Source organism: Epinephelus lanceolatus, chromosome 6, assembly GCF_041903045.1.
Source record: "Epinephelus lanceolatus isolate andai-2023 chromosome 6, ASM4190304v1, whole genome shotgun sequence".
Classification (NCBI taxonomy): Eukaryota; Metazoa; Chordata; class Actinopteri; order Perciformes; family Serranidae; genus Epinephelus; species Epinephelus lanceolatus.
This window is the reverse complement of record NC_135739.1, coordinates 3,292,687-3,314,841: the sequence shown is the minus strand read 5'-3', so window position 1 is coordinate 3,314,841 and position 22,155 is coordinate 3,292,687. Positions and strand designations below refer to the sequence as shown.

Genomic DNA, 22,155 nt, shown 5'->3' with positions numbered 1-22,155 from the left:
GTGGGTTGCACAGGGTAGTGGCCACAGTAAAATCACACTATCAGTGTTTACATATGTTACTTGGTGGCTGTGCAATCTTTGCAATAAGCTTCTGCCACCGGTGCCGAAATTTCGCAGAAAAAATCTGCTTTACGGCATGTATAGCGAAACTGGTCGGTCAGCCAATCAGGGACTGGAGCTGGTCCTTATGAGGAGTTGGGCATGAGATAGTTGAGTCACGAGCACAATGGCAGACGGACAAAGTTTGGAGACAAGTGAAAAACGGCCTAGCGAAAGAAAAGGAGCTCCTCTGTGTGAGGAGGCAAAGAAGAGCAAAAAGGAGAGTGATAAAAGAAGAGGAAAAACAAGAGTAAACCTCAGTCAGGCGTTCAAGAGATGGAGGGAGCTCCGTGACCAAAGAAGCTTCAAAACCCATGTCCAGCTAGCTTTCTTTCTAATGGATCAGTAAGTAACACGGCTAAATGTTAGCTAGACCAGAGAGGACTGTACTGTACTGGCTGCTAGTTCATTCCTAGCTGGCCAGCATCGCAAATCGCCGCAACCAGGGAGCGGGTAGCGAGTGTTGGTCGGCTGACATCCTGGTTGCCATTCTACTGCAGCCCTCGGACAGTGATTACCCCAGCCTCTCCGACTGGGAGAAGTGGAGTAAAATCCTCTCCTCCGCTCCCATTTGTCTGGTGAACGCCTCTCCTCTGTCAATACACTCTGCCTGCAGTTTAATAATATTGATGCCAGTTGTAACATTTGAATGTTTTAGTAGTAAGCCATGTTCTAAGCGGGATAATGTATAGTGAGCTGGTGACTGTTCCGTTCCCCTGTCGGGAGTTATTTTTCCAACAGTCACCGGCTCACTATACATTATCCCTTACGTGTCTACTGTTGTTTGTACTGATACTGTACATATTGGTATCATTTACTGTGAGCTGTTTGTACTGGTACTGTGCATTCTGCTATAATTACCTGCATTACTATTTGTTTTTTCTTCAGATAAATCTGATAATTGTTGCTCGGTCTCTTTACTCATTTATTTAGTAGAGTGTCCACACACCTTCTCATTCTACATATACATAGAGGTATACTGGTGGCTTTACAGCCTACATCTTATTCATTATCTCTGATCCCCACACTCAATTTGGCCATTATGACAGTGCAAGCAACACCACTGACGCTAGGTGGCGCCAAGCTAAAAAAAAAAAAATCCTATCTGTTGCCTCTTTAATATAAAAGAAAAAGATAAAGGCTGACAAGATTAACAGTAGCGTTAAGTACCTTTAAGCAGATTTTGGGACTAGCTTAAAATGTACAACAGAGTGAGATCCAGAGGGAGACATTTTTTAGAAACCAACATTATCTTTATTACGTTTTTTTGTTTTAAATTTTTTTCACTCTTTTTTTTTTTTTGTCATTAACACACAGGTCCGAAAGACATACACATGCACAAATAGGACCTATACATGCACAAAGTGAAGACATGTCAGAGTGAGGAGGCGCCCTGAGCGGTTGGGGGGTTTCGGTGCCTTGCTCAAGGGCACCTCGGCAGTGCCCAGGAGGTGAACTGGCACCTCTCCAGCCACCAGTCCACGCTCCATATTTGGTCCGGAGGGGACTTGAACAGGCGACCCTCCGGTTCCCAACCCAAGTCCCTATGGACTGAGCTACTGCCGCCATTACTATTGTTGTCATTACTATTAAGTATTTATATATTTGGAAACGGAAAAAATGTCCTGAGCTCTGTTTAACCATTGCTGAACTCAGTAATGATAAATGTAGTGCCATCACAGGGCATGACGCTAACTTTTTTCCCAAGGAGCACATGTGCTCCTAAGTTGAAAAAGTAAGGAGCGCACAAAGAACTTTAGGGGCACAATGTAAATTGATCAAATAATGTGTTTTCTGTAATAAACGTGATGCAAACAGACATTTACAAGCAAAATGATTTAATGAATTTGTATACAAAATGTACAGAAAGGTAAAATCAAGTTTTGAAAAAGTTTTGCAATTTAATTTTGTCTTTAATGTTATTATCTTATATATATTATCTTTGTAATATGATTATCTTATATAATGTTATTACTATCCTAAAACATTCTCCAGGTCCTCTGAAACTCTACAGGACTTAAGCTTAAGCCTCTTTCACACAGAGCTTTCGCGGTGCCCACCGCGGGGTAGGGTGCAGAGGACAGGATTTGGGGGAGTACAGGCTCGTTCAGGAGCTACAGCTCCATGGTGACCGCTTCCGGGTCTACTTCAGGCTCTTCTCTGCTATTAGATGCGCGGCGCTGAGGTGTCGTCACAGTGCGTTGCGGTGAAATTAAAAAAAATTCAATTCAAGTGCAGGCTGGCGGCGCGCGCCGCTCAGCTCGGCGGCAGAGCAATGCGCTCTTGCGCCGTGGTAGCACATACACAATGAATGGGTTCGTCGGCGGAGGTCTGCGCTTTGCGCGCTCTGTATGAAAAGGGCTTTATTTCCACCCTGCCCAGCAGCGGTACCGTGGCGAACAGTCCCTAAAGGCCTCTACACATGATCAGCTGTAAAACCGCTTTGCGCTGGCTGTCCCATTGTTTGTCTATGGAGAGGGCAGCAATGCCTGACAAAGCGGCACCGCTACCCTTGGCATCACGCACGATATTCATTGTGCCGACAGTGGCTTGGAAAACCGCCCATAACCGTGTCACACGGGGAAGAGGGAAGGGGGAAGGCGGCTGGAGTTCCTCCAACAGTTGCGGTTAGATTATCATATTTTTTTATTGACAAAAATATAGGCTGCTTCGGCTGATTTTTTTATGCCCACATCAATCAATCAATCAATCAATCAATCACTTTATTTATAGAGCACTTTTCATACATAAAATGTATCACAAAGTGCTGTACATTACAGAACACAAGCAGGAAAGGATCAGGGGGTACGAAATAAAATACAAAATAAAATACAAAACCCCACCCACCCACCCTCCCAGCCCACATTTAACACAGACACCCCCCCCCCCCCCCGCGCGCACACACACACACACACACACACAAAAACACACTCTCTCACACACGCAGGGACACCAAGTCAGGACTCAGCAGGAAGCCACAGAGGACCGAAGAAACGCTATCTTAAACGAAAATGGGGAAACACAGGAGCTAAAGCTAAACTGATAAAACCATGACAAGATATAGGAAAATCATAAAATGCTAAAAAATGATTAAAGTAAAACTGTTTTAAAACCAAACAATAAAAGAAAATAAACAAAAAGTGGAAACATAGGATAGTAACTCTGAGATATGCCCCTAAATATTTTTTACAGTTCGCACACACCTATTTTTAGTCGCAAATGCGAGTGAAACGCTCACACTGTCGAGCCCTGCATCAGTCTAGATAGTTTGGGGGTGAGCTGCTGAGTGTTGGAGATGTCAGCCTTCTCTCCAGTATTATGGAGCTAGACAGCACTCTGCTGTTGACTGTTTTGGACACTGCAATCTATGTCTCTTTCAAGAAACCATGACCTAGTAACTCAAGATAATCCACAGACCTTGTTGTGAGCAGTTTCATGTAGGAAATATTTTCTCTCTACCAAACAACCACCACCAACTGTATCACCACACAGAAGGAAGTGTGCATCTACTCCTGGACAAGAGGCTTGTGCTTATGGCAATGTGAGATTGAAACATTAATGGCATCCTCCTTGGCTGAGCTGTAACGTTAGCTAGCTCAGTGGTGCTAGTTGAGTTAGTAGTTGAGGAGTAGATGCATGCCTCCTTCTGCCCGGTGATATGGTTTGCGGGTGTAGTTCTGTAGAAGGAAAATAGTTCCTACATGAAACTGCTTACAACGAGGTCTGTGGATTATCTTGAGTAACGAGGTCATGATTTCTGGAAAGAGACATTGCTGTTGAGTTTTTAAAATGTATCACTCAGTCGCTTTGAGCACCACAAGCCACGTGCCATCTATGACTCTATAATGAGATCAGGCAGGCATCTCTATGGCTGTTATCTCCAACCTTAAGCAACTCATACCAAAACAATCATGACTAATAAATAGCTCTACAGGTAAGAAAAAACATATGCATTTTTGATTTTGGGCTAAATTGTATCTTTCCAAAATATCTCAAAAACACTGAAAGTGCAACAGGTGCATCGGAGGAGGCTGCAATCTTGAAAACAATGATAAGAACTCCCGCACACTGTTTCACTTACTGCTCAAGAGCCCTAAGCGAGATAGTGTGCAGGGAGTTCTTCTCAACTGTTCAAATCTCCAAACGAACCTCTGAAACCAACTTCGAATCACAGCTGCAGCCTCAAATGACAGCGGCATGCTGCAATGCACACAATCTGACATAAACAATCTCTGGTAATGGCAATAAGTAATGATAAATGAAACTATCTTTTCACACACACACACTGTGGACAGTGTATAACAGCACTCAGGTCCAGTGTGTCCAGTGGTCTGTCATTTCATCTGTCTTGGCCGTGCTCTTGTCATGTTGTGCATGCTTCTTCCAGGTAATGAAGCTAATTTTTTTTTCTCTCAACCCGCAACTTTCTTTTCCACATTTTTGACATTTACCTTTGTGCAGTTTGTGTTGATGACATCAGACTGTGCCTACACAGCCGACATTGGCATATGGTTCAATCAGGTCAGCTGAGTCAAAAAAAATCTCCTTTGGGTTGCTTCTTAAACAACTTTTATCTGAGATCCTTTCCTGACTTCACTTGAGTTATATATATTTTTTTAACTGTCTTTATTTCCTTTTAAAAGTTTTCCTTTTCCTAATATTACCTTTTCCTACACTGTACTGTTTTTATAGACCTAATCCGATGATTTTTTATGACTTGTCGGTTTTATTTTGCTGCGTTTGTGATGATATTGAAAAGTGCTCTATAAATAAAGATTACATTACTGTTATCTTTCTTTGTGTACTAGCTGCTCCTCATCTGCACCTGCTGCAATTTAAAACCAGAGTGGTTTTATCTATCCGAGTTGGAGCAGACACTCATGGGTTACTCTGCTTTAACTGCGAGGTTCAATCACATTGACTCGACTTCCTCTGTTACACAAAGGACACTCTGCTTTTACTTTGGGTCTGATGTGATTTGTTGATTTACTTTTAGCTGCTTTAAAGCTGAAGACAACAGTCTGACGGAGGGAATTAATCGTCTGAGCACACAGACATGACTTAGGTGAGAGATTACTGATGCTGGTTTGGGTCTGTTTGTGGTTTGTTGTCCAGATTTGATGTTGGTTTAATGTGACACTGACAGGCGGGGCTGTCTGCTCAGTTAGGAAGTGACTCTACTTTCGGAAGCAGTGGGCAGGAACCTGCTGCTGCTGACTGAACTTAAAAGCCAGTCTCCTCTCAGAAAAAAACCCCCTGATTTCTGCCAATATAGCAAGAAAACACAAACTATAATGAAGCCAATAAAATAACTCTAAATGCCATCTGGCTTTCTTTTAAATTGAATTAAAAAAACAGCCATTATGTCAAGTAAAAGGTTTTTTTAACTTGATTCTGCTAACTGTGATTAATTCTTGAAAAATGTTCCACTGTTGGTTTTGATCATCATAAACAAAATAACTTCAAAGAGGGAGAAACGGCTCATTTAATGGAACTGGCTGTTCATCATGACTCAGTTGTAAAGTGGTTTCAGAGGCGATAAGAAGATTCCTGAAAAGATGGGCATGCGGGGAAACGTCAAAACAAACTGTAGCTGAAAATGAAAATTAGACTTCATATACAAGATGAAAAAGTTGTTTGGATGTTGTGCTGACTTGCTCAGACATGTTGGTTGAAAGAGTGCAGAATTTCTCAGTAAGTCAACTGATTTATTGTTTATATAAATACTGTATGCAACTCAAACTCATTTCAATTTCAACGGAAGATATTTGTTTGTTGCAAAGAGTGATTCAGACAGTGCTTCTGAAACAATGGGCTCTAGTTTCCCGAAACGGCGCAGGGTGGCAAACCCAGTGCAGAGCTAGTTTCGAGCAGCGCAACCCGAGCTGCGCTCAGTTTGGTAGTTTGGCAGACCGAGGTGCGCTGAGATGGGTGTGGCGGCGCAGCAGGGGGAGGTGTCGACAGATCCAGCTTGGTGCAGTGACAGTTTCGTGCCAAAAGGCTTTGCTGAAGGTGTGCTAAAAGCTCGCCAGCTGAAACCAGGTCTACTGTCAGTGCAGGGGGAGTGCAGCCGGTGTAAGTGGAAGTTTGGCTGACCGGCGGACAGTGCGCACACGTCACCAAAACCTCACAGGCAGGTTTCCAGAATATCAGGCACATTAACGATGCAATAAATACCCCAAAAAACACTGTTCAATGCAACTATCTGCAATCAGCACATAAAGGTATCTCTATATCGACTGTCCCGTCATCTGATGTCAGATCAAAGGGGACTGGCACCGTTTGGCACGCGTAATGGAAACCCAACCTGATTTGATTAACACAGCTGCAAACTAATGAGTTCACATTAAGGATAGACCGATACATCGGCCGGCTGATATATCGGGCCGATATTTGAGGTTTTTTACTTGTATCGGCATTGGCCGATACGCGTGTGGGGTCACGGATTTATTTTTCCCTGGCACTTTTTTTCATTTGAAAGTATGTGGTTAAGTTGAACAAAGCTGTTGAATCCTACTATGTACAGTGGTTGTTGTTTTATTTATGCTTCAGCTTAAATATTTGTTTATTTCATAAAGACATTACTGGAAGATTTAAGAGCACTGAACTCTTTTTTTTATTTGAATGTATAATATTAATAATAATAATAATAATAATAATAATAATAATATTCTACCTGTTCTACCTCAACTTTCAATCTTGTTTTAGTATTTTTTACTGTTCAATAAATGTTTATTTTAAACTTGAGACCTGTAATATTGGTTATCATTGTGTCTTTTTTTTATGTAAATTGAGGGAGCAAAAGCAGTATCGGCCCCAAATATCGGCTCAAGAAAATCGGCAGTCCATAATTGGTTATTGGCTAAAGGTGATGGAAAAAAATCGGTATCAGCATCGGCCCTAAAAAATCCATATCGGTCTATCCCTAGTTCACATCCCTCTCAGCCAACCACAAACAGCCACAGCATCAGATAGGGAGTATATATTCAGCATCTGTCATCTTAGAAAAGTCAAAAGAAAAGAAACAGAGTGAGACTGCGAGAGAGAAAGAGAGAGCACATTGATTTACAATTGTGGTGACCTCCTCCCAGGCTACCTTTGCATCATCAGCCCGTGGAGGTCTGCTCGCAGTTCCGTATATTCGGACACTGTGAGCTTGGACCTCCCGGACCAAAACATCAGTTTCCTCCTGGGAGAAGTTTGGCCGTCTGACGCTGCTGCTCTCTTCTGCCATGGCGAATAGAGTAAACTCTCATTACACCTTCGTGCGGCGCATTTAAGGGCGAGGAGAGGGGCTCATTTGATTGGTGTGATGTGTGTAAAACCCACTCCACGCCTTCTCTCCTCCCTCTTTCCGACTTGCGCAGGTAGGAGGGACGGAGGTGGGAAAGAGGAGTACCTGCGCCAGCGCGCACGGTGTGCCAAACTTGCAAAATCCGCCTGGCCACACCCAGTTGGCGAAGCGAAGGTGCGCTGTGCCCCTGCCTCGCCCGGTCTGCGAAACTAGAGCCCAAAGTGACTTATTGGTATAGTTTGGATCTTTTGAAGTGGGGTTGTATGATGTACTCATCCATGGTCATTTTACTTTTACCCACAGCAGGTATCAGTTGGCGTGCACCCAATTTAGGCAGGGAGGAGCACCGCCATGGAAGCTAAGCAATGTACTGCCATGGACCGGGGCAGCAGCAAAATGTATTTTAGCCATCTAAAAAAAACAAGATAGACTATGCAGAGCTGTCCTAAAAAACAATGTACACACTCAAACAGAAGTAATCACTCTCAGTCATTACCTATGACTCACTAGAAGTGTATGACTGTGTATTTATCTGCAGAGACTCTACCCTCTGCTTGTATTTACTTATTTACTTCTTATCGTCTGTGTTCGGGAGCTTTATGGGCGCATATCGCTGCAGCATTTTATTGCGACCAGGTGCCAGACTGTAAGCAGCACCCATCTAAAATACACAGCGCCCAAAAATGCAAATACAGTGAGGCATAACACCAAACAAGAGTGAATCTGGGGCTGGCTTTTACTGTCACTTTCGCTGAGGCGCATGTTTAGGAACAGAGACTGACAATCCTGCATTGTATACTGTATGTGCACACTACATGTAGAATATTTTCACCGCTTCACCTTGCCGCCAAACAGCCCTTTCCAACGGGGAACTGAGGCTGTTCAAGCAGCAGCCGACCAGCAGCTCACGTGTTCAGTGAGCTTACATTACTGTTTTTGTCAAAGGAGTCTGGTGGCTTTGAAGAGACAGCATTGTTTGCTAACTGATTCTGTTAAAGGGCTGTCTTTGTCAAGGTCAACCAGTACAAAGAATATCATCAATATAGACTATGTATACACTTTTATTGATATTTTTAGGTGGGACTTTTTTAGGTGGCTAAAATACGTTTTCCTGCTGCCCCTTTCCACAACAGTACATTGCTTAGCTTCTGTGGCAGTGCTCCTGCCTGCTTCTTTCATCTGGGGAATGCCGACCAACATCTGCTGTAAGTCATACACTGACTATGTAAGTACCTCACACAACCCCACTTCAAAAAGAAGTGGAATACCCCTTTCACAAGCTCTCACACAACAAGAAAAAAAGAAGTTATATTTAAGAACATCTTCCAAAATCAATTCTCCTCTCCTCAAAAACCTCAGATGGTGGGTTGCAAAACAGTTGAAAATGGCAACTGACTCTTCACTAAGTCCCGCCCCCAAACGCAGACTGGCCAATCATAAGTGGCTCAGACCAGGGTCCGACAACACCAACACTGTGCTCCATTGACTCTAAAGCAGTCGTTTCAGATTTCCTTCATTTCCAGGCTGGTTTTGTGGATTTGGAGCTAAATGTTGTGCCTGGGGCATGTCGTGTATTAATGATACTTGTTACCTGCAGAGGTTGGAAAAAGATATACGTTTCTTCCCTGTTCCAAAACCAAAATCAAACCCTGTAAAGTGTAGGGTTAGCTAGCTAGCTACTGAAGATATAGCCTACTGAATGTATACACATGCTGCATTTGCTTTGTAATGATTGTAAAAAAAGACCGACCCTGCTGTACAGGAACCAGTGAAGGGAAGCAGGGAAACTTTGCTGATATTCAACCAGCTGTGTGTCATCACAGTGTGTGCAGATGAACATTGTCTGACTTCCCCGGGTGATCCCTGCCTGTCCTGCAGTGGAGGTCTCTCAGTACTTCACTTTTACACTGTGATCTGTAGCCTATAGTTCGGCTTTAGCTTCTAACTATCTTTGTCTTTTTAACCTGTTGTTGCTGCTGAGTCAGTTTGACATCCTGGATACATCCTTCAAACACAGACTGTAAACCCCTCTGTCTGCTTCTCTCTGGAATCACTCCTTCATTTCTCCAAAAGTATAACTTCTTCAGGGAGTGCAGTTAGTTACAGTGTGGGCTCCATGCTTACTTTGAAAGCTTATCGGACCATCACAAAGGGGCGGGGCTTAGCAAAAGGTCATTTCAAGGGTTTTGTCTTTTTACTAAGTTTTGTTCATTTGTTTATGTCTTTGGATAGTTCATTATCATAAGTATAGAAAGGGCAATAGAATTGATCTTTGGTCGTAAAATCCTTCACATTATTACTCGCCTCTTTGCGTTGTCAAGCAGGATGAGCATGCTGGCGCCGCCATCATCCTGGAAGCTCTCATAGTGATGCCGATCAGCGTTCCCAATGAGATAATCAAATATGGCTGTGTCGATGACGTCCAGCAGCCTTGGTCCTGCATCGTATGGAGGCATTTTCTTCACCGCCTCGCAGTAGCTCTCATCGTACTCCCACCTGGATGATCAACACACACAAATCCACTGACATCAGATGAAAATCTACCATTTTACAATAAGTGGTCTGTGAGCGTGCAGAGAAACAGCTGTGAACCGCTGCTACTCACATAAATACTCAAAAGCAGGTGTCTGTTTTTATGAGCAGGTAAAAATTAATTAAAATTCTGATGCTGATGAAATGAACAAAGTCTTTTAAAATGATTTGTGACTGCAAACAAACGTGAGGTGGCGTTTCAGTGTGTTTTTTGTATGTCTGTGTGTCTCTTCATGGTTCAGCACTTCTGTGACCTTGCTGTTATCTTCATAAATATCACATCCTCCCTGCACTTAGGCAAGATGCTGACCCCTATGATCTAAAGCCAACCTCACATGAACAGACCAGACATCTACTTCTTCATTTTAATTTCAAACTATCTATAATGTCTTCAACAATGTGGTGTCTTGCACAGGATACCAATACAACACGTACGCAACGATGCTTGCCTGAGCTCAACAATGTATGTGTGTGTGTGTGTGTGTGGGTGGGTGTAAGGGAGGATTCTGTCATGCATATTTTTGTGATCTTACACAGCCTCAACATTTCTGCAACTGAACTTCTGCAACAGATAAAAATCTGATGACGTTAGGAGTGCTCAGCGGGGTCCATCGTTTTCCAGTTACATAGCTTTTCTGTATGCATATTCAGCCTCAACTCAGCAGGTGCACTGTCCTGCAGAGGCAAAAAGCTGAACCAGATTACAAGAGAAATATTGTCAAAATTCACTCTTTAGTTATTCTTTTAGGTCAGCTTTTGCTTAATATTCCAGGGTTTTCCCTGGGTTTTTCCAGACCAAGGTGGCAAAGGCCTGTGGCGGGGGCATCTTGACCCCACCCCCCCCCCCACACACACACTGTAGCAAGACACAATTACATTATATAATATCAGAGACAAACAAATGCAGTCACATATGCTCTTTCTAGTCCTATAGTGTGTACATAACAGCTGTGCACAATAACCACGATTCACTGAGCAGCTGATCCACTAACTGTACGATGACATAATGCACTCCACCGTAGAAATCCTGCTCTGCTAGATCGACCTGGTGGTAGATAAACATTTGTCAGCAAACATACCTGTCAGCACGGTTCACCCAACACACTTACAGACAATGAAATATCACTTGCTGAGTAATCACGATGTGATGACACAGTACAGTTTCACTGGGGAGAAAAAGTTGCAGAGGGACCAACTCTTTTAGCTCAGTGCAGCCCTTTAAAGCTAGACTGCAGGAATTTTAAATATAAATGAAGGTTTAGTACATTCAAGCCTCTGCCAAACTAATTCACACAAGGCTAATTAAGCCAATCAGCGCTGGGGAAAGCTCTCTGTATTTCACAGTATACCAGAGTTGTGGCGTCTGGTGTCTGTGGGGACTTTCCCGTGTGTGCACACCGGAAGTGATGCATTTGACAACAACCAGCCAGAGCTAACGGGGGCAGGAGGAGGGGAGAGACCATAGTGACAGTTTACATTAATAAACTCAGTTTACTTGCTACCAAGGAACAGCGACTGAGCCTGAATGAAACTGTGAGTACTCTGGGCTATCAGTTCACTATTCATCAGTTATCTCACTCAAGCATCCCAACTCTATAAAACACAAGATAAAGAAGCGTCCTTGGCAGCACAGGTGTATGATGCTTAAATGTTTTGTTGTTGTTAATTAAATTTTAGCAACTTGAACAGTTTTGGAATAATGAGCCAGAGGGGAGAAAAAAAACAACTTTGAAAATTCACCATTTGAAATTATCTACAGGAAGAGAGGCACCTAAACACTTAGGTGTCTTAAAGTAAAATATTTCACTGTTTTAAATTCAGCAGTGTTCAGATTTCAGAATTAAATATTCAGTTGTTTTTAAGTCTGAACCATTACAGCATTTATAGGAACATTCACTCTGTGGCCCACACTGACACTACAGGAAATTATGATGGATGTCATTAATTACTCATCAAATGATAAGACCACAGCACACTCCATCATCACGTATGTACCCCTTCCCCGTCGCGTCCTCCCACCCCAGAAAGCTTTTCTGAGACTGAGGAAGTGGAGGTGTCATTGCTCTTTATCGTTAGGAAAGTAAAGGCCAGTCTCTTTAGAAACTGGACCTAAAATATCATCACTATGGAAAAAATGTTGACTATCAGCTGGGTTTCTCCCAGAGAAGCTGTCAGGCCAGGTGGGGGCAGGCAGCCAGTGACAGCAACAGACTTTGTTCATTCTGATGTCATCAATGCAGCTAAGTTAAATTAAAATAGGTCTTTTTTATGTGTAAAAGTAGCATTTGGTCTCATATGCAGACGTGATATGACCAATGTTGGGTGTAACGCGTTACAAAGTAACGTAACGACTTTGATTAGGTAAAAAGTAGTGTAACGCGTTACTACTGAAAATATTGTAACGGAACGTAGTTACTTTGTCAGTTGGGCACAACGTTACTTTTCCCGGGGACAGATTTGACGGTGACACTGCCTGTCTGCCTCAGCTGCGCACTAGGCAGGAACTGTGACAGTTGCCATGTCAACAGTACAGACAGGAGCACCAAAATCAAGAATCGTATGGGGAATATGGAAGATACACACGCCTCCTCGGATTATTTTAACGGTTTGTCAACCGAAGACAGGTTAGCTTATTGTAATGAGCTAACAATTAGCAACGGAGTGAGGTTTCCTGACCTGTACTTAATGTCGGGTCAGTGGGTCACTGACCCAACGAAATGGCCTAAGCTACAGTGGCCGGACATTTTTTTATATCTTGTGGAGAAACCCAGCGTTTATACGCATGAAAAACTCAAGGCATATAAATCCCTTGATGTGTATAATTTTGTACTTTGCGGTCATGTCCAAGATATTGAATACCGGGATTTATCTGATGGTTTTTGTGCTCTACGGACCGAAGTACTGCCGAGCCAGCGACAAGGACACAAAACAGTAACGTTAACTAATGTACAAGACCTGGGCGATTCTGAACAAGTCGACCAACTATATACTGACAGCGAACTGCACTTGTATGGCTGGGTAAGTGTTGTTTAATGTAACGTTAACCTCGCTAGTCAGACCTCAGACATGGGCAACATACGACCCCGGAACCTCAAAGGAAATCAAAACGACCCCCACAACATCAATAAAATGCAGCATTGTGTTAACAGAAAACAGAACAATCATAACCTGCCTACCTTCCTGGCGCTGTGTGAATGGCAGCCTGTTGCAGCAGCTCCTAGTTTGTGTATTTTAAATTGCTGCTGTGACACTGAAATTTCCCCCCGAGGGGTTAATAAAGTACCTACCATACCATACCAGAAGAGAAAATGAATTAATTTATTCGTGCAGGTCTGTAGCTTACTGCAAAGTATGAGTCTGTTACACAAACACAGTCTCACAGTTACACACATAATAACAGAACAGAAAATGATTTATTCATGAATATGACACTATTTGTTCAAAGATAGTGTCTGTGAACATTAATATTTTCCTCATTCAGTGATGCAGCAGGTCTGGCAAATAGGCTATTAGTAGTAGTAATCTGTCATGTAACAAATTCATGTAGCCTAGTTAACACAAATTAACTCTCATTCTTTAATCTTTATTTTATCACCAAAGTGGTAAATACCAGTGGGAAACTCGGATTTTTTCACATTTAGGAAATAAGATTGGGTTCTACCCAAAGTCAAGCACCATAAAAGTAACGTAAAAGTAACAAGTAACGTAAAAAGTTACTTTTCACAGAGGGTAACTAAGTAAAGTAAGGGATTACTTTTTTTAAGAAGTAACGAGTAACGAGCAAACACTACTTTTTAAAAGTAACTTCCCCAGTACTTGGTACACTATTTCTCTTTGTACAAATATAAATAAAAAGACTTGGAGCAAAAAAAAAAAAAAAAAGTAACTTCCCCAACACTGGATATGACACAGATTTGGTGTTTAGTCATGAGCAACTGAAACAGGGAGACGAAACAAAATTTTACATTGGGCCCCCAAAAGCTAGAAACGGCCCTGCTGACTGGTGTGTATAAGTAAGTACGAGGTTAACATCAGTAACAGAGTATTGACTCTTCATAATGCAGCACGGCTTTCAGCTCATTCACTGCAAATGCAAACATCAGCTGCTTTATATGTAACGTTACCATTAACTAGGGGTGGGGAAGAAATCGAGACCGCATAGTATCGCGATATTTTTGTGTGGCAATATCGTATCGTATTTTTTTATTATATAAATAATTAAAATTACAAATACAAATTAAACTTTACGTTACCTACTAGAATAATATAATCATTTGCTTTCAGTCCACTAGATACATTTTGCTGCTGCAAAAGAAAATGACTGAAGTGAGATGAAGAGACTGAAGACTTTATCTTGTTAGATAAAACAGATGGTGAAAAAGTTTTCTTTTGGGAACATTACTTGCAGTTAATCACAACATATTTTATTACAATACTCAGCAACACATTTAAAGAGGCAACAGATAGCATATTTTCCTAAATATATCATTATGAAAATAATGTGGGTTGCACAGGGCAGTGGCCACAGTAAAATCACACTATCAGCGTTTACATAAGTTACTTAGTGGCTTTGCAATCTTTGCAATAAGCTTCTGCCACCGGTGCCGAAATTTTGCGGAAAAAACCTGCTTTACAGCAGGAAACGCGTCATGTATTGCGAAACTGGTCAGTCAGCCAATCAGGGACTGGAGCTGGTCCTTATGAGGAGTTGGGCATGAGATAGTTGAGTCACGAACACAATGGCAGACGGACAAAGTTTGGAGACAAGTGAAAAACGGCCTAGCAAAAGAAAAGGAGCTCCTCTGTGTGAGGAGGCAAAGAAGAGCAAAAAGGAGAGTGATAAAAGAAGAGGAAAAACAAGAGTAAACCTCAGTCAGGCGTTCAAGAGATGGAGGGAGCTCCGTGACCAAAGAGGCTTCAAAACCCATGTCCAGCTAGCTTTCTTTCTAATGGATCAGTAAGTAACACGGCTAAATGTTAGCTAGACCAGAGAGGACTGTACTGTACTGGCTGCTAGTTCATTCCTAGCTGGCCAGCATCGCAAATCGCCGCAACCAGGGAGCGGGTAGCGAGTGTTGGTCGGCTGACATCCTGGTTGCCATTCTACGGCAGCCCTCGGACAGTGATACCCCCCTCCCTTCCTTCTGTTCTCTTCTCACGGAGGCAGCTATCCACGGACATCGCCCAGCTAAGTTACGCCCAGCTAAGTGAACACTGGACTTTGTTTCCCATTCAATTTGAGCTCCAACCCGCCGCATGGTTTCCATACGGTACCGTTTATTCTAGAATGGGGACTGTTTACATGTGCATATTGCAGGGCTTGACGCTAACTTTTTTCCCAAGGAGCACATGTGCTCCTAAGTTGAAAAAGTAAGGAGCGCACAAAGAATTTTAGGGGCACAATGTAAATTGATCAAATAATGTGTTTTCTGTAATAAACGTGATGCAAACAGACATTTACAAGCAAAATGATTTAATGAATTTGTATACAAAATGTACAGAAAGGTAAAATCATCAAGTTTTGAAAAAGGATTGCAATTTAATTTTGTCTTTAATGTTATTATCTTATATATTATCTTTGCAATATGATCATCTTATATAATGTTATTACTATCCTAAAACATTCTCCAGGTCGTCTGAAACTCTGCAGGACTTATATCCACCCTGCCCAGCAACAGTACCGTGGCCAACGGTCCCTAACTGTGGGAAGAACAGAGCAGGCTTCCATGGAGGTCCGCCGCTTTTCCCGGTCCCTCTTCTCCGCCACACTTTGACTTATTTCCACCCAGTCGACAGCCTGACCGTGGAGAACGGTCCCTAACTGCGGGGAGAACTGAGCAGGCTTCCCCCGAGGTCCGCTGCTTAACCCGGTCTGTCTCCGCCACACTTTGACTTATTTCCACGCTGCCCAGCAGCGGTAGCTTGGAGAACGGTCCCTAACTGCGGGGAGAGGGGAGAGGGCTTCCCTGGAGGTCCACCACTTAACCCGGTCTGTCTCCGCCACATTTTGACTTATTTCCACCCTGCCGACAGTGGGACTTAATATGATTGCTGCTCATGATATATTATTCAATGTTTTTTTGAATTGTAGGTCCCCTTATTTCTGATGGAATTTTATAATATATACAGTACAGGCCAAAAGTTTGGACACACCTTCTCATTCAATGCGTTTTCTTTATTTTCATGACTATTTACATTGTAGATTCTCACTGAAGGCATCAAAACTATGAATGAACACATGTGGAGTTATGTACTTAACAAAATAAGGTGAAATAACTGAAAACATGTTTTATATTCTAGTTTCTTCAAAATAGCCACCCTTTGCTCTGATTACTGCTTTGCACACTCTTGGCATTCTCTCCATGAGCTTCAAGAGGTAGTCACCTGAAATGGTTTTCCAACAGTCTTGAAGGAGTTCCCAGAGGTGTTTAGCACTTGTTGGCCCCTTTGCCTTCACTCTGCGGTCCAGCTCACCCCAAACCATCTCGACTGGGTTCAGGTCCGGTGACTGTGGAGGCCAGGTCATCTGCCGCAGCACTCCATCACTCTCCTTCTTGGTCAAATAGCCCTTACACAGCCTGGAGGTGTGTTTGGGGTCATTGTCCTGTTGAAAAATAAATGATGGTCCAACTAAACGCAAAGCGGATGGGATGGCATGTCGCTGCAGGATGCTGTGGTAGCCATGCTGGTTCAGTGTGCCTTCAATTTTGAATAAATCCCCAACAGTGTCACCAGCAAAACACCCCCACACCATCACACCTCCTCCTCCATGCTTCACAGTGGGAACCAGGCATGTGGAATCCATCCGTTCACCTTTTCTGCGTCTCACAAAGACACGGCGGTTGGAACCAAAGATCTCAAATTTGGACTCATCAGACCAAAGCACAGATTTCCACTGGTCTAATGTCCATTCCTTGTGTTTCTTGGCCCAAACAAATCTCTTCTGCTTGTTGCCTCTCCTTAGCAGTGGTTTCCTAGCAGCTATTTGACCATGAAGGCCTGATTGGCGCAGTCTCCTCTTAACAGTTGTTCTAGAGATGGGTCTGCTGCTAGAACTCTGTGTGGCATTCATCTGGTCTCTGATCTGAGCTGCTGTTAACTTGCAATTTCTGAGGCTGGTGACTCGGATGAACTTATCCTCAGAAGCAGAGGTGACTCTTGGTCTTCCTTTCCTGGGTCGGTCCTCATGTGTGCCAGTTTCGTTGTAGCGCTTGATGGTTTTTGTGACTCCACTTGGGGACACATTTAAAGTTTTTGCAATTTTCCGCACTGACTGACCTTCATTCCTTAAAGTAATGATGGCCACTCGTTTTTCTTTAGTTAGCTGATTGGTTCTTGCCATAATATGAATTTTAACAGTTGTCCAATAGGGCTGTCGGCTGTGTATTAACCTGACTTCTGCACAACACAACTGATGGTCCCAACCCCATTGATAAAGCAAGAAATTCCACTAATTAACCCTGATAAGGCACACCTGTGAAGTGGAAACCATTTCAGGTGACTACCTCTTGAAGCTCATGGAGAGAATGCCAAGAGTGTGCAAAGCAGTAATCAGAGCAAAGGGTGGCTATTTTGAAGAAACTAGAATATAAAACATGTTTTCAGTTATTTCACCTTTTTTTGTTAAGTACATAACTCCACATGTGTTCATTCATAGTTTTGATGCCTTCAGTGAGAATCTACAATGTAAATAGTCATGAAAATAAAGAAAACGCATTGAATGAGAAGGTGTGTCCAAACCTTTGGCCTGTACTGTATATTCTCAGAGTGTTTTTGATGTACTTGTACTGAATTGTTACCCTGGATTGAACTTGATGTTTGCTTTTTCTGGTCGATGTTTTTTAAAAAATAACCCCAGATGATATTTGGATGATTAACCACACCTGTTGCACACAACGTTATAAACAGAGGTGTGGTTTTCACTTTCCAACATTCAGACCTGACGAAGATCCCTCTAGGATCGAAACGTTGTTCATTAAAGTTTGTGGCATGGAGTAAGTGTGCAGGCTCTACCTCTTTTTCATTCATGTTTTGTGCCGGCCTTGCACCTTTTTTGATGTGCGTATAACTACCCTCTCGCACCCTGCTCGGTCTCTTTACTCATTTAGTAGAGTGTCCACACACCTTCTCATTTTACATATACATAGAGGTATACTGGTGGCTTTACAGCCTACATTTTATTGATTGTCTCTGATCCCCATGGTCAGTTTGGTCGTTGCCACAGTGCGACGCAACACCACTGACGCTAGGTGGCGCCAAGCTAAAAAAAAAAACTAATCCTATCTGTTGCCTCTTTTAAATTGCAATAATATTGTATTGTGACTAAAATATGGTGATAATATCGTATCGTGATCCCCACCCCTACTGTTAGCATCATACAGTCTAATACTAGCTAACTGGTAACATTAACAGAGTAACCTCACTGACTGGCTGTACCCCCTGCTCTGTGTGTGTGTGTGTGTGTGTGTGTGTGTGTGTGTGTGTGTGTGTGTGTGTGCGCGCGCAGACAGTTTAATCTACATCGCTGTTCATCGTAACGTTAGCAGGTTTTTTTTTCTTTTTTTCGGAGTCACTGGCTTCGATCAAGTCTCTCCTAAAAACGTACTTCTATCGGAAAGCATATCCTGACTTTATCTGAGCTGTCTGTCTATTTCATTGATGTTATTTCCCATTTATCTTATCTTGATTTTAGTTTTGACCTTCCTTATTTCATCTTTTTCTTCGATTACATTTTATGACGTTATTTGTTTCATCCTCCTTGTGTTTTAAATGTGTTTAGTTTTATCGTACAGCACTTTGTAACTGGGTTTTGAAAGGTGCTATATAAATAAAGATCATTATATTATTCTTTACTCTGTAGGATACTGAAGTCTTAAAACTTAAATTGGCTTGCAATACACTGGCGAAAACACTGCAATCAGCACAACAATATTTCCACTTCCTTCTGATAAACATCAGTAGCAGTTCAAGTGACAGGATGCTCCCTGACTGAAACTAGTTTGTGGACACCCACCTGGCCAGTTTCCCCTCTCTGTATGTGCGTCCCCAGGGGTGTCTGTGTTTCTGCAGCGGCCAGACGTCTGGTAGCCAAAGGGTTAATGATCCCTCCATGATCTCTCCCTCCGCACACGCTGGCTCGCTCTCCCGACAGTAATAACACTTTCCATAGAAACACGTATTATTACCTGAAAAGAGAGAAAAGTTACCCGTGAAAATGAAACCACTTGACCATGACGCCTCAACGATAAGACATGAAGGAGATGTAAACATGGCGCGGTGAGGAGCTAAAATTTGAAGCTGTCTGCTGAGAAACAAAGTCAGTAACAGAGTGAAAACAGTTCTGATTGAAATGAAGTGAATAAACGACTTTAACCTTTGACACTAGCTTCAGAGAGACTCACCATTTGTTCAGTCTTTAAATGTCACTTATATAATAAAATAAAAAAACAAACAGAAATCTGCAGACTAAAAATACGAGACAGGCGGCCACTCTGAAGGTATCTAAACTGTAGTCCAACAGGTGGAGGCTCTTATGTTACTTGTATGAGCCCAGTAACACCGTCCAGGTGACAGAGACAATCTAGTCCTTTACTATCAGCACATATGATTCAAAGAAAGTCCACATTATTCCCACTGAACCCACTTACACTTGATTACAGGCAAGCTGAGCTGATAGAGGAGATATTTGCAGATGTTCAAAGTGCTAACTTCATCTCTACTTGTGTCAGGCTCACTGATAATCTAAACAATGCTGCCAAATGTCTAACGTCTGAGTTTCAAAGTCAGTTCTTAAACCACACTTTACTTAATCTGATCACACTGACTCTGAGTTGCTTTTATGAACACCCCTCATGTTCCTTGTGAGCTGTTATAATATAACAAGCACACGTTTAAATATATAGTAATAGCCCTGCGATAAATATTACCTTTGTTGAACTCTGAATGATCAAATGTTAGGGAGACTCACAGGTGTTGAATTAAGATCTTTTATGAGGCTGTAAATATCTCATAAAGACTCCATTAGGCTGTGCAAGTGAGCATCTATGTGTTAACACTGATTCTGTCTGCTAATGCAGCTTTAAAGTATAATTAATCGGTTAATTGTCTAATTGCAAACTAGTTTGATAATCACTTAATTGGTTTAAATATTTTTTAAGGAGAAAAAAGTCAAAATTCTCTGCAACCAATTTCTTACATGTGAATATTTTTTGTGTCTTTACTCCTCTATGGCAGTTGTGCGAACAAAACATGACATTTGAGGATGTCATTTTGGGTTTAGGCGGCACAGTGTTGCAGTGGTTAGCATTGTCGCCTCACAGCAAAAGGCTTCCGGGCTTGAACCAGAGGTGGGGGGGCCCTACAGTGCGGGGTCTGCATGTTCTCCCCATGTCAGCATGGGTTTTCTGCAGGTGCTGCGGCTTCCTCCCACAGTCCAAAGACATGCAGGTTAATAGGTGACTCTTACGCCGGATTTCCACTGGATGCATGTCCGTTGCGGAACGGCAGCGCTGGTTATCCGCTGCGTGCTCCGCTGTCCGTCAACACCCACCGGCTGCGTTTGCTGTGCAGTGCGGTGCAGCTCCGCCTGAAGACATCTCGGTGCACTGCCATGATTAATATCTCCTCGTCCATGGTGTTCACGGGGTGAAATGACATCTGAAAACCTCTGACCTGTTGACTTCAGGCCTGCCTCTGCCCATTATGTAGTTTTTAAGGTGTAGTGCAGGGAAATATGATCCGCCGTGAACACTGTGTATTTTATTTTGAAAATTAACCGGATGTTTTATCGTGTTTCTGTGCATGACTTCCTGCCCCGCACGATCTGCTCTGTGCTGAATTGCTGAGTTGTGCTCCGGTGTCCGGCAAAAATAGAAGTCCTGCGTATCTGTTGCGGAGGGCTCCGGAGTGCCGGTGCTGAGACGGAGCCGGAACGCAGCACAGCCGCAGCCAGTGGAAACACACACATTGACTAGAATGGAATCCTATCTGCTCCGCTGCCGTGCCGGAGCGGAGACGCAACCAACACGCATCTGGTGGAAATTGGCCTTAAACTGTCCGTAGGTGTGAATGAGAGTGTGAATGGTTGTCTGTCTCTATGTGTCAGCCCCCCGTCACTCGCCCAGTGTCAGCTGGGATAGGCTCCAGCCCCCCTGCGACCCCTAACAGAATTAGCGGTTACGGAAAATGAATAAATTTTGGGTTTAGGAAAAAGATGATCGACATTTTTTAACCATTTTCTAACGTTTTATAAACCAAACAGCTCATCGATTGATCGACAAAATAATCAACAGTTGAACTGACAATGAAAATAATTTTTAGTTGCAGCCATACTTTGAAGGTTTTGTTCACACACATTACAAAAACAATATTTTCTCACAACTACTGTGCCGTGGACAATCCTCATAATGGGCTGTCGAGGTCTGTGCGATGATCCAGAATGATGGGGAAACAGTTTCTGTTGAATTTTCATCATCATCATCATCATCATCACGTTTCAATGCTGTGAGCAGCAAAAGCCAATACAATTAATTCAGTTCAACTGTGGTGAAGCTGAATCTCAGTCAGTTGATTAAAAACCTGAACAGATAAAACCCAGACTTTATATTATTATCATTTCATGTGCCATGTATGTATATGACACATTTCCTTCTTTCCAAAAATATATTAACATAAGCTGCTAAGTGGAGTGGAATGCTGCCAAACCAAATTTCGCTGTGTGTAACATGAAATGACAATAAAGCATCTTAATCTTTAAACATGCATCTAGGAGTAGATGTCGTCTGTACTGAGGAAGAAACCCTTTGTCTTTATTAATCCTTCTTTTTGAGGACTCGGTGACACATCTTTGCGGCTGTCTATACTAATTGGAAAGTGGGTGGTATCTGAACCCCCCGCTGTGAACCACAGGGCCGTTAAACAGATGAGTCATACCAACTTCAACACTTACTGGCGGTAAGTGACAGATGAAAACTTATGACGAGTTACAGAACATATAACATGTGAGTGGTCTGAACAGCTGGTAAATCATTCGCCAGCAGATGAAATAAAAACTAAAAAGAGAAACCCACAAAGCCACAGTATTATGAGAACATGAGCTACCAACAGATGAAAATGTGTCACTTGTTGACCTTTGTCTTCAACAGTGACTAAAAGATGCCTAAGCCTGACATTTAGTTTAGTGAATTTCAGTCATTTTCCAACTTATAAAACTCAAATACACTGAAAGATAG

At 42.5% G+C, this 22,155-nt stretch overlaps 1 protein-coding gene across 2 annotated transcripts in view; it reads right to left on the bottom strand.

Annotated features, from left to right (window-relative positions):
• Positions 1-22,155, bottom strand: part of fam20b (FAM20B glycosaminoglycan xylosylkinase) — a 37,200-nt gene that overhangs the window by 4,255 nt on the left and 10,790 nt on the right. For both annotated transcript variants that reach the window (XM_033622395.2, XM_033622394.2), the window contains exons 6-7: positions 18,939-19,110; positions 9,698-9,889 (exon numbers count right to left, since the gene is read on the bottom strand). In XM_033622395.2, the coding sequence (XP_033478286.2) occupies positions 9,698-9,889; positions 18,939-19,110 (364 nt within the window). The remainder of the gene's footprint in view (positions 1-9,697; positions 9,890-18,938; positions 19,111-22,155) is intronic.